This window comes from Cynocephalus volans, chromosome 4, assembly GCF_027409185.1.
Source record: "Cynocephalus volans isolate mCynVol1 chromosome 4, mCynVol1.pri, whole genome shotgun sequence".
NCBI classification, from domain to species: Eukaryota; Metazoa; Chordata; class Mammalia; order Dermoptera; family Cynocephalidae; genus Cynocephalus; species Cynocephalus volans.
Window position 1 is genome coordinate 38,971,945 of NC_084463.1, and position 13,356 is coordinate 38,985,300.

Here is a 13,356-nt window from a genome sequence, read left to right on the forward strand (position 1 = left end):
TCAAGGAGCATCTGTATTTAATCTCTCAAAAAGAAAAAAATGAATGCAGTGAAAACAAACATTTCTGGGTCCAGCCAGCAACTACAGTCTGTAAACACTGTTGGGTATTCTGAAGACTGAATCAATATTTTTGGTCCAGTGATGAGAATGTCATATTGCTACTCTGCCTTTCGAGTGATAAAATGAGTTTTTCTTGTCCCTACTTTTCTATCTACCTCTACTATTTTACATGTGGATAAAAATATTTTTCCTTAAAGGCAATTTCCCCCCCAAACTTCTACAAAAGTTCTTGAGTCTGCAGCAGTTCACCATAGTAAGAGAAAGGGTGGGAATGGAATGTCAGAAAAAAGTCTCCAAATGCAACAAATTCATCATTTGACAAACTAATAACAAGGCTTAGATTCAGCCAGGATGGATGAAAAGTAAATAGCCCTTCCATATTTCCCAAATCGCAATCTTCTATGACTGAAGCAATTCTCCAACCCTAACTACAACTTATTTCCCAGTTTATCCATCTCTTTATTGAGACTGTGGCACATAAAAAACCATTAGTTTAAGTCAAAGGTGCACTCACTTGTAGGTAAAGGAAAATTTCACCCTGAGTAAAAGAGAGCAGGGGTAGATAGACTATAAAATGGATACAAAGTCAAGGGTAAAAAGGACAGAAGAAAAAAAGGGGTGGAGGTGGGGGCAAGATGGTGATACAAAATAAATAAAAAACAAGTCAGGACATTTAATTTCCATGTTTTAAAGTCCTCCCCTGGTAAAAGCATATAGAATGACCATTAGAACTCGAGGATACTAAAGACAGTTGAGGGCAGGGCTCTCTAAATTAATCACACCACCACTACTACCTCTCAAAAAAAAATCAACTTCCTCACAACTGTAGCCATCCCTTGTTTTTACTAGCCCGTGAAATTTTTTTCAAAATAAGTCACAAGCTTCAAGTTAAAGTGGCAGAAGCAACTTCCAGGAGTCCATTAAAATGATGGCAGGGAAATCTACAAAAGAGAAGCAACTGAATGAAAACCACCAGTCCCAACTGGGCAGCCTAGAACAAAGCATTAAACATTTGGCACAAATTTAAGACTCCCAAGCTGCTAACTCTAAAATCAAGTCAGCCAGGAACGATGGCCCCCTCAAGAGGAGGCCTAATGGAGATGAGACCTATGTATGCAACAGCCAAGGATGCCCACACGTGCAGCTTAGAAGACAGCCACAAATCAGACACAAGGAGAAAAGGAGCAGCTCAAAGACAAAAATAAAGATGAACAAACTAAACAACCACAGAGACAAGAAATAATTTACAGACCTTTGAAAATGTTCTAATTAAAATCCTCAGAAATGTTTAAGTAGCTATTACATCCACAAAAAGGGCCATTAAAAAAATGAAAGACCAAAAAAGAGCTCTCAAGATTAAAATTACAAGTGCCAAATGATTTAATAAAGAATAGGAAAAAATTAGAAACTTACACAGAACATTGTCTTTCTGCACTAAAAGAGAAAAAAAGATTTTTTTAAAAATAGGAAAAGACCAACCCAGGCAATCCAAAATACCAATTCCAGAAAAAGAGAGAAAAATAGAACAAAACTGCCAAAAGTAATAATAATTATCTACAACTAAAGCATGCAAATCTCCAGACTGATACAAATTACAATTTAGCAAGTGGGGGGAAATACCCCCACCCACAAAGGACTTAGAGAGGATTCTAAAAGTTTCCAGAGAGAAAAAATAGTTCAGATATAAAAGATCACGGATCAAAATGACATAAGGCTTATCACACAGTTGCAGCAAGGCCTTCAAAATTTGTGAAAGATTATTTCCATCTTTAAATTCTATACTCAGCTAAAGTCTCAGTTAATTCCAAGGTTAGAATAAAGACTTTCTGAAACACACAAACTCCCTCCTCCCCCAGAAGGGGTCAAAGAGGCACATGGGGACTAAGGCCATGCTTCTCCAGGCTGTCAACCCCACACTCAGATTAACAGGGGTCAAGGGACAGCACCGAGCACTCAACCTCTCCCTGACAGCAGTGAGAAGTGAGGCCATACACTGTGTCTGAGATTCCACCAAACCAGGCTGACAGCACACTCTTCAGACCTCCTCGCCTCACCAAGAGGGTCCCAAGATACCCCAGCCCTCCCCACATCTGCAGTCTCATCACCAACATCTGCTGGGTGGGACTAACTTGATAACGCCCTTTACCTACTGATTTCAGTTCCTACAACAGGCTCAGGACTCCACACTGCTGGCACCCTAAGCCCCATGAGACTGCACATCCCCTCTCCTCCCAACTCAACAGACAGAGCCCTTGTACTGTTCCAGCAAGATCTGCTGTTCCTGAACCCTTTCTCGGACCATTCCTTTCACCTTACCGCTTAACAAAAGCCTGGATATCCTGTGAGGACACTGCTTTCCCTAAGCTCTGCCAAATGGGAACTCGTCTCTCCTACAGTGTTGGTACTGATGGCATTGAGGTGGAATACGTATGCCCTCCTGCCCCTCAGGAACACTTCCAGATCACTCTCCCCAGAGCCTCACAGCTTTGAATACCTATCACCCCTAAAGTCCTCTGCCTCTAGTGCCATAACTCTATATCCTGACCCCACCTGAGCCTCCAATCTATCTGTACCACTACATGGCACTCTCCCTCACCTTTTGATATCCTCTCCTCCTCCTCAACCTAAATCCCATAGCCAAGCCAACATCCTCAGCTCCCTTGTCCCTCACTGCCTCCATCAAACTGCAATCGCGGTTACATCCAACTCTCCACCTTCTCCTCATCTGCACCCCTACAACTGAATGAGGTTGGAGAAAACATCACAATCACACTGAATGGTCTCACGCTAAATTCATGACCACGACCCTCAAGTTGGGCCCTGGATGCTGTCTGGCAATGCTACTATTTCCCCAGTTCATTCACTTTCCTACACTCCCATATGAATATTTTACATCTCTTTTCAAACCACCAACTCCTCCTCCACCCTCCCTGACTTCACGGCCATGCTTCTTACTTCACTGAGCCTACATTTAACCTGAAGCATTCAAAAGATAACTTCCACAGACTTACCATTCCACGTGCCCACACAGCCCATCCTCTGCTGGAGCACACGGAGGAACTGTCCATGGTCCTACCCATCCAAAGTCACTATCCTCTTATTCACAAAGACATTGATCCAGCAATTCTCTTCTCTGTCTACATAATCAAGCTTTCTCTTTCCAGAAGATCATTCCTATTACCATGCAAACATGGAGCAACTTCTCCCACCACATAAAAAAAGGAAAATTTATCTTGACCCACTACATCCACCAGCTATCACAGCCCCATTTCTCTGCTTCCTTTTACAGCAAAACTCCACAAGCTGTCCACTGTCTCTAATATTAACCTCCCACTCTCTCTTAAAGTCACTCTGTGGAAGCTGTTGTGCCTCTCCCTACTTTCACCAAAACCTACTTGTCAGGGTGACCAACGACCTAATCTACGCTAATTCCAATGGTCAACTCCTAGTCCTCATTTCATCTGACACAGGTGAACAACTCCCTCTTCTTTCATACCTGTTCTTGACACCGGCTTCCAAAACACCGTTTTCCTCCTATGTGATCACTGCTTCTTAGTCTCTCTGCTTCTCCTGTCCCCACCTTCCTAATGTTGAAGTGTCCCACAGATGAGGCCTGGTGCTCTGCTCCACCCACTCACTCCCCTGACAATCGAGCCTCCTACATGGTCTTCCTACTCCCATCCTTGTCTCCTATAGTCTCTTCTCCACGTAGTAGCCAGAGGGAGCCTTTGAAAACATAATTCAAAGGTTCTAACGGTACCCTCTAATGGAACCCTCTAATGACTTCCCGTATCACTCAGAGTCAGCATCAAGGTCCTGCTCACCCCTCCAGCCTCCCTGGTGCTCTATGAACACACCGCATGTGCTCTCCTTAGTGCCTCATGCTGGCCGCATCCCCTGCCTGAAGTCATCTTCCTCCTGGTGTCCAAAAGGCTTACTCCTGTCCTGGAGTCTTGACTCATATCTTACCTCTTGAATGAGACCCACACTAACCACTGCCTTTACAGCCTGCCTAGCGACCCTCCTTATCATGTCCTAATTCTTCCTAGCATTTTTCCCTTCTAATATACCATAAAATTGGTATATTTTAATGTCTTTTGTTTAACATCTGTTCTGTTCATCGGTATTTCCTAAGCACCTGCAAAAGTGCTTCACACATAGTAGGTGCTCAGTCGAAAATGAACAGAGCATGAATGAGTGTACAAGGGGCTAACATCTTTAATATATATATATAAAGCACTTATATATAAAGGCTATCAAGAGGAAATTCACAACAGAAATATAAATAACGAATAGAGATTAAAGTATGTTCAATCCGTTTTCCAGTGGCAGCGTCTGGGGAAGGCGCAGTGGGCACTATGTCCGGCTGTGAAAATGGCAAGAAGAAGCCCCGGAAACAGCCCAAGAAGCACACCAAGGAGATGCATGAGGTAGATAAGGCTCTCAAGCAGAAATAAAAGGAGGAGAGAAGCACCTAGAGGAACTGAAAACAAAGGCCACAGGGAAGAGCCCTTGGCCACAGGCGGAATGAAGAAATGTGGCAGAAAGTAAGCTGTTCCCTGTGCCTTGGAGCAGTGGGGACCCTTGACTCCATTCCTATTTAAACATCTAAATTCACTGCCACAATACCTTTTGCCACCTATAGCTGGAATGAAGTGTTGTCTTGGAGCCTGTTGTACATTTAAGTATAAACTCTTGCAAAAAAAGGAAAGAAATCAAAAAAATAAATGAAGTATTTTCAATCCCATAAATACTCAAACATGAATTTAAACATAGAAAGGTTAAGGTGATTTGTAATACCACAATCCATAAATAACTCCCAGGGCTGGCTGGTTAGCTCAGTTGGTTAGAGTATAGTGCCGATAACACCAAGGTTGAGGGTTCAGATCCCTGTAATGGCCAACTACCAAAAAAAAAAAAAAAAAAAAAGGAAAGAAATAACTACCATTTACATTTTGGTTTTATACACTTCCAGACTTTCTCCTATGCATATAAGTATGTGTATAAATTATTTTTATTCCTAAAATCAAAGATTAAAAATAATGCCATTAAATGTTGGGTAGGACTTGGAGAAGTAGGCGTTCTCATATGAATCAAGTAGTAATGTAAACTGACACAAGTTTTCTAAAGAGCAAGGTGTCAATTTGTAATGGTCTTTAAAAATGAAATTTTTTTTTTGGCAGCTGGCTGGTATGGGGATCCAAACCCTTGACCTTGATTATCAACACCAAGCTCTAACCAACTGAACTAATTGGCTCACCCTAAAATGGAATTTTAACTTAGCAATTTAAATCCTAGGAATTTACGTTAAGAAAATAATCTCCTAGGTATACAAAATGTATGTATAAATGTATATGTATAAATAAGTTAATTACATTCATAAGAAAACTGCAATAATCTAAATGCCCAACATAGACTTAAACATACAGCCATTAACATTATCATAGATTTATCATTGAAAAATGAACACAATATATTAATATGTAAAAGTTATAAACAATATGTACAGTTTAATCCTATTTTATAAAAAAAATTTTAATATATAGAATATAGTCTGGAAGACTATGAATGAAAATGTAATCAGTGGCTACTCTCTAGTTAGTGGGATTACAGGCCTTAATTATCCTAATAACTCTATATTTTCTACTTTTTTCAATGAGCATATATTACTTTTAGGATCATAAAAAATATTTTGAAAGATTAAAAATGTGATTAAAAAATGTGATTTAAGAAAACTCTTAAAGATTCTTAGAATTAATCAGAGACACAATCACACCTTCACTTTCCACAAGACTGAGTAAGAGTGACAGTGCAAGCAGATGAAGGTACGAACTCACTCTTCATCATGGAAGCTAAACTGCAGTCTCTCTCTCGGTTCAACATCACTCTGGCTACCAGGAGATGACTCAGATGGAACTGAAAACTTCCCTTCTGCTAAGTAAGATGCCTGGACACCAGAACACCTACACAAAAAATTTTGTTTTAATATTTAAGAATTAAATTATACACATTTAAAATTCACCAGGACATAGGGTTGCATGACCGTAAAACCAACCATCAGGGTTGGTTATGTGTATTCAACAATACACAGAGTTTTAGAGAAGAGTTAATGCAACTCTTCATCCCAAAGATAACAATGATGCGCCTCACCAAATGTTTAGGTTGAGAGGAGATGGGAAAACTGTTAGATATTTAAGCATGGGCAAACTTTACACATTATCCAAGACCCTATGTGTAATGGACAGTGAACTATACATATTACATTTGAAGATACAAAATAAGGTATATTTAACCAAACATCTATCTGGTTATAAAACTGGAATAAGAAAAGTCAAGAAAATAAAATCTGGTGTAGTACTTAAGAAAGAGAAATTTGACATTGGAAACTAACAGTTATTAAAATGATAAGAGCTAAGTTGCTTCAGAAGTATGCAACAGGTTGGAAGAAAAAGATAGCCATGAACCTGGCTGAAATGAGTTAAAAAGGGAGTCCACGTCATAGTTCTAAATACAGCCAGTGACCCAAAACCATAGCCACAGGTGAACTGGACTTGTGACAGACACTTAACAAACTAGACCAGCAACTCATGAGATTTTAGGAGACAGTTTATTAGTCTCCTTGTGTAGCTAGAAATTTAATCCATAGTTGTCTTCTGACAGTTTGTGTTGCCATATTCTGCAATATGGTAAAGAAAAGCAGATAAAACAAGTGTATTAAAAGAAGGAAGAGAATGAAAGAGTTACACAGAGATAAGTATAGTGGGAAAACAGAAACCCAAGTCCTAGTTGCTTCCCAGATCCCGATTGCTGTCCCTTCTTGTGGCACAGTTCTGCATTCCTGCCCTTGATTTCAGCACATACTCCCACACCCTTATGGTTAATTCCCCTTTCGAACTTCATTAACAAATTGGTTTATATTACCAGCTTCTTATAAGGATAAACTAATACAAATCCAAAAATCTACAGAAAGAAAAAGCAATTAGTGGACCAAAACTGGTCACTAGTGCTCAAATCCCAATCCCACTCACTGATAAGGCAATGGAACATGGAATGAGACAGTAAGTTCTTTTTTTCTATATTCATTTTACATATTTGGCCATCTCTTGAGCAAAAAGCTCAAGTCTAACTGAGAAATTTTATGTAAATATCAGTATGATGTAGGTTTTATAGACCTGAAAGAAAAAAATCGATCCAAACATATCTTACCTATTATCAGTGCTGGACCTATCTCTAGCAAGTGTGGAAACAGCAACAGGCAAGCCAAGATTTGAAGACAGAGTGACACTTTCCAAAATCCCACTATTACCAAGTACTGAATTGGTTAAAAAGCTTGGCAATGATGCTTCCGCTATACCTTGAAAATCTTTCATCTCACTGCAACAACAAAAGTATTTTATAAATCAAACATCACTCTAAAACTTTTTTAAATGATTAAGAGTACAAGTTTCATAAATTTTAGAAAACTGATAAATCTTAGGGAAAAAAATCATCTTTTGGAACATCACTAAGAGGGGATACTACTGGTAAATATTCTGAGGTAAAGTAATTCTCAGAATACTTTGCTGCTTTATAGCTGAGAATATTAACAGCAAACATTAAACTTATCTTCATATAATTTACATAGTAATGAAATACAACATAGTTTAATTTACACTTGGCTTGGTGTAGCAAGGAAAACGAATTACCACAAACTTACCTAGTAAAGAAAGCAAAGATGGCATAACACTGATGGTATATGCAGATGATTTTAGGGCATATTTAAAAGTTTGGCAGTTATATACTCATTCCAATATGGAATAGAAAAAATAGAAGTAGCAAAATCTAGCTCCTGATTTAAGCGATTATGCTTAAGGATGACTGTACAGTTTAAAAAGTGAGCCCATCCAAAAAAAAAAATGTTTAAGTTAAATAAAGTATACTTGGCACATGGACATGGCAACAATGGTAGAAGTGGTGCACAAATGACTCTGGCACAAAATCCACACCATCCATGGAGAACCTACAAGCCCACACTGGTGCTTGGTTCAACTTGACTCTGATCACAGTACCCAGGATGTTACTCAATCCCAAAAACCTTTCAGAATGCCCATCATGCAAGCACTGCATGGAATTCAATAAAGCATATAAGGAGGGAGACAACAAACAGATAAATAAATTAAATCAGGAAAAACTCAAAAACTGATAGGGTTTTGGCACTGTACCTTGAAGAACGAGAAAAACTTTTACAGGCAGAGTATGGAGGGACTTTTCTGGGATAACAAATAAACATGAGCAAAGGGGGAAAAGAAGTAAAATTTACTGCATACCTACTATCTTAACACACTGAATCCACTGAAAACCTTATGACGTAGGTATTATCATTTTACAGATGAAGAAACAAACTCAGAAACTAAATTAGCTAAATTTTTCCCAGGGATATACAATTGGTAAGATTCAAGCCCAGGTCTGACTCCAACATCCACTCTTAAGTACTAAATCTATGGTGGCAATAACAAATACTCCCATGTATTTTTGGCCACAGCGTACAAAATAACATGGCAAATAAAACTAGAACAACAGAATAGAGTCAGATCCTAAAAACCTTAACTGGTGTATTAGGAAGTTTGGACTATATTCTGTAACCAATGAAAGGACTGGTACAATCAAACAACAGTACAGGAAGGCAGAGGACTTAAAGCATGTAAGACTATTCAAAGACCTACCATATATGGTAAGAATAAAGGACTGTGCTAGGGCCAAGAAAAAATGGATTAAAGTATAGATTTTAGGTAATATGGATTAATTCAATTACTCTATAAAGTAGAAAAAGTTTTAAGACCACTAGAGAGCTACAAAAACTTACTTGAGGGCTGGCCTGTGGCTCACTCGGGTGAGTGTGGTGCTGATAACACCAAAGCCATGGGTTCAGATCCTATATAGGGATGGCCGATTTGCTCACTGGCTGAGTGTGGTGCTGACAACACCAAGACAAGGGTTAAGATCCCCTTACCGGTCATCTTTAAAAAATAATAATAATAAAAAAATAAAAATAAAAACTTACTTGATTATGGATGAAGTGCCCATGCTCCTGTCTGAAGTATACCTCTCCACTTTGATCAAAACCCTCTCACCACTGCAACAACTATCCTCTCTTAAACATCGTCAAGTCTTCTCCCTCTGTGCAATCATTCCCATGCTGTACATGGTGTTAGCTCTCCCATCTTTTAAAAAAGCCTTCCCTTTCTTGCACCCCATTATCGCCCTTCGGCTGCCACCACTCCTATCTGTGCTTGCTTTACTACACAATCCCCCAAGATAAACCATGACTAGCCATTAAGTTCCACTTCTGAACACACCCAATCTGGCTTTCATCCCACGAAAACAATGCTTGTCAACATCACCACTGATTTCCCTGTTGCCAAGCCCTAAAATGGTACGGTCAATTTTCCGACCTCTTCTTCAGCCTAACAGTATGTGATTCAGATGATTATTTCTTCCTTGGGGAAATACTTTCTTCACTTGATTCCCAAGACACAGCTGTCTGGTTCTCCTAAGCCTTTACCAGTTGCCTCTTTTCCTTGTCCTTGTCTGAACCTGGACAGTCCAGGACTTACACATAGTGGAACACTCCAGAGCTTAGTCCTCAATCTCTTCCATCTACCCACCCTCTCTGAGGAACTGTCCTTAGCTTCAAACCTTTGAATACCATGTGATATTTACACCTCCAGCATGGGCCTCTCTCCTGAACCTCAAATACTCAACTGTCCACATGACATTTCCATTTAAATTTCTAACAGACACCTAAAACTCAAATCTTGACTCCACCTCAGTCCAACCCCCTCAAGAAAAGCCTGCTCTTCAATCTTCCCTACCAGAGAAAATGACAACGCCAATCCCTAGTTGCTTAGGCTGAAAACCTTAGTCTCCACTAAGCCCTCTCACACACATACCCTATATGCAATCCCTATGCAAATTCCAATGGCTATACTTTAACAATACAACCAGAACCTTGCCATTCCTCACTACTTCCACAGCTGCCACCTTGGTCAAGCCACTACCACCTCCTATCTGACGCTCACTGCAGTGGCCTTTGGACTGTCTCTTGCCTCCACTCTTCCTCCCTTAGTCCATTCTCCACACACTAAAGTTACTCCTGTAAGATAAGTCACATAGCATCACTCTTAGCTCAAACCCTCCCTCCACTGGTTTCCTGTCTCATTCAGAATAAAAAGCTATCCTTATGATAACCAGCAAGGGACTAAATGATCTCTGACCTCACCTCCTACTACTCCTCTCTTACTCATTCCATTCCAGCCATCTTAACCTCCCTGCTGTCCCTGAAATGTGCTAAGCAGTTTCCGCCAGGGCCTTTGCCCTTGCTCTTACTTCTGCCCCAGCCCCTGATGCTGCAGGTACCTACACATCTTGTACCTTCACATCTTTCAGGTCTCTGTACCAATGTTCACTTAAATGTCAGGCCTTTCCTCATCAACCTAGAGTTGGGCACAGCACTCCCAACCCCCTTGCCCTGCTTTCTTTTTTCTATAGTACTGAGCAATATCTGACATGCTGTATAATTCACATGCCTACTTGTGTTTCTTCCCACATTAGAACCTAAGCTCCATGAGAGCAATGACTCCACCCATTTGGCTTACCACTGCATTCCTACCTACTGCACTGCTGGCACAAAGGAGACCCTCAATTAATTTGAGTGAATCAATAAGTAAATGTTTTCAAACTATGTCAATACACAGCAAATTCATCACAAACTATCATATAAGCTCCCTCTACTCAGATCATGCCCCAGCTTTTCCCTCTCTTTGATATTTCTAACTATTCTCTCTTCCTGATTTCTATAAACATGTTCAAAACTCTCCCATATCAGGATGGAAGCAGCAGAGGACAACCTGCCCTGATCTTTCCTTTGCACATCCTGCCTTTTCCTTCACAGCCAAGTGTCCTAGGAGAACACGCCACAATTACTGCTCCTGTATCTTACCTGACATCCTCTTCCTCTGTCTGCTTCTTATACATTAGGATCACCCAGGATTCTGACCTCAGACTTTATGTAATGCAATTTACATCTTACACACTTGGAATCTCAAACTCAAATGCCTTCAGGTGCAAATATTGTCTGTCAGAAAACAGGGCTGTAAGGTCAACTGGAAACTACAGGCCCCACCAGAAGCCAATTAAATTCAATGAAAACACTGTTGCCGAATAAAACCTACTGGTGTAGTCTGTTCCTGAGGGCAGAACATGTCTATGTCCAAAAAACACTGTGAAACGTTTTACATTTTTTTTGTCTCCACTACTACCACCCTACCCTACTGAAAAGCCTCCTGACCAGTCTCCATGCTTCTCCTTTTGCCACTCTACAATTAACTCTCCACACAGCAATCAAAAGGACCATTCAATATGAATCACATACCGTGCCCCTACTGAAAACCTTGTGAACTCCTGTCAACCTCTTCCACCTCATCTTTAACCCCTCTCGGGTTCACTCACCACATACTGTAATGTCTACTCCTACAACACTCCCCAAGCCCAATCCTATCTCAGGACCTAGGGTATTCTCCCAGATCTTTGCATAACTAGCTCCTTCCTGTTGACATTCACCTCAACTTAAACGTTATCTTCTAAGATAACATTCTAAGGTTATCCCTTATCATCAAGTCAAATGTAGTTCCCCAGGCTATCACATCCATTTTAATTTCTTCCAGCACTCACCACTATTTATTTTTGTATCTGTCTTCTTCCACTGAAATGATTGCCCATTAACAGCGGGAGCCTTGCCTATTGGTCCATCACTATTTCCCAAAACCTAGAACAACGCCTAGCACATAGTAGGTACTCAAAAAATATCTCTGAAATGAACAAATGATTGACAAGATTCTCCGTGGATGGCCTCATCTTTGACTTTAACCCCTGTATATGGAGAAAGTCAGTTTCTTGGGGAAACGTCTATATTGTACACTGGTATATGCCCAGTACCTGACATAGAGCTGGGTACATAAGTTTACTGTAATCCTTAATTGTAGATCTACACGTACAATTGAACACATTTAAAAGTACGCCCGGTGGAACCTAAAACCCACTCAAACCTCCCTAAGACTCATCAGTTACTCTTGGCACTTTAAGATATACTTAGATAGTCATTTAGTACATTAGTTTTTCAACTCTTACCGTAAAATTTGCTCACAAAACTGAAATTTGGGGGAAAAAAATTGATTATGGAGCAGTAAAAACGCCAGCTGAATGACTTCAAAAAGGTAACAGCAAATGGAAATATTGTCATATAAAAAACTGTCCTCCAAACAACCGCGTCGAAAGGAACCTCATGTTTTACTACACAAAATCTGAAATTAAATGCAAAGCAAAGTAGAGCGATATTAAGCATTCTTGACTCATTTCACGTTACGTTCATAATGAAGTCACAGGCAAAGAACGTTAGGTAAGGTAGGAACAAATATGAACGCAACCTAGCAGAAACCAAATCAAAAGTGAGTGACCGGGCGACAGGGGCAGATCCCTCAGCGCTGAGTTCACAAGGTTACTTCCCGGGTCAGAGTTTTAAGGAGAAACAGAACCGCCCATCACAACACGCATACAGCAAAAACCACCAGTCACCACAGCGAGAAAGACACTCCAGAGCAAAGAGCAGCGGCGTCTGTCCCCCAAGAGCCGCAAGCACCACGTGGGAGCGGAACAAGAAGAGAGCCCCAAGAAGGCTGACTCACCCGGCCAAGAGCCTCGGACACGGAGCTTGCGGCTAATCTCACAGAGCGGAATTCAGCCTGGAGCCCGGGCTGGGCTGAGGCGCACACGACCCCGGCCGCCCCGTGCCTGGAGCCTGCGCCGCCCCCCCCCCGCCCCGCCCAACCGTCACTGCCCCGCCGGCCCGGCAGCCGAGAGTGGATTAGCCTGCCCTCCGCCCAGGCGCACGCCGAGACACCGGCGGCCCTCCTCACAGAGCCCGCGACCACCCAGGTAATCGTCGTCTCGCGGCACGGCAAGTGCGCGTGAGCGAGCCCCCCAGCAGCCACACCGCCCGGATCGGCCGTACCGCGCGCCTCTCGGGTTTACGTCTGTTCGCGGCGCGAGGCGAGGGGCGGGGACTCAGAGCCGACTTTGGATTGGTCGTCGCGAAAGGGCGGGGCGGGCAGGGGCCGGTGATTGGTGAGATCGGCGCGTGCCTGAGTTTGAAGCGAGGAAGCGCGCCCGCAGGTCGGGAAGCGGGGCTGGGCTGTGCGCCCCGGCGGCGGAGGCCTTCTTGTTCGCGCAGAACTAGAGGTTCCACTTCGGAAGTCCTGGCCA

At 41.6% G+C, this 13,356-nt stretch overlaps 1 protein-coding gene across 9 annotated transcripts in view; it reads right to left on the bottom strand.

Annotated features, from left to right (window-relative positions):
• The window catches only part of LOC134375572 (centrosomal protein of 192 kDa-like), a 48,639-nt gene extending 35,779 nt beyond the window's left edge, over positions 1-12,860 (bottom strand). For 6 of the 9 annotated variants that reach the window (XM_063094124.1, XM_063094129.1, XM_063094132.1 and 3 more), the window contains exons 1-3: positions 9,101-9,136; positions 7,267-7,434; positions 5,898-6,023 (exon numbers count right to left, since the gene is read on the bottom strand). In XM_063094124.1, coding sequence (XP_062950194.1) covers positions 5,898-6,023; positions 7,267-7,434; positions 9,101-9,123 — 317 coding nt within the window. In that variant the 5' untranslated portion in view covers positions 9,124-9,136. Of the gene's footprint in view, positions 1-5,836; positions 6,024-7,266; positions 7,435-9,100; positions 9,143-12,779 lie in introns of those variants that run through there. The other 3 variants (XM_063094125.1, XM_063094126.1, XM_063094128.1) reach the window with 3 other exon arrangements.
• Positions 12,861-13,356: the final 496 nt, after the last annotated feature.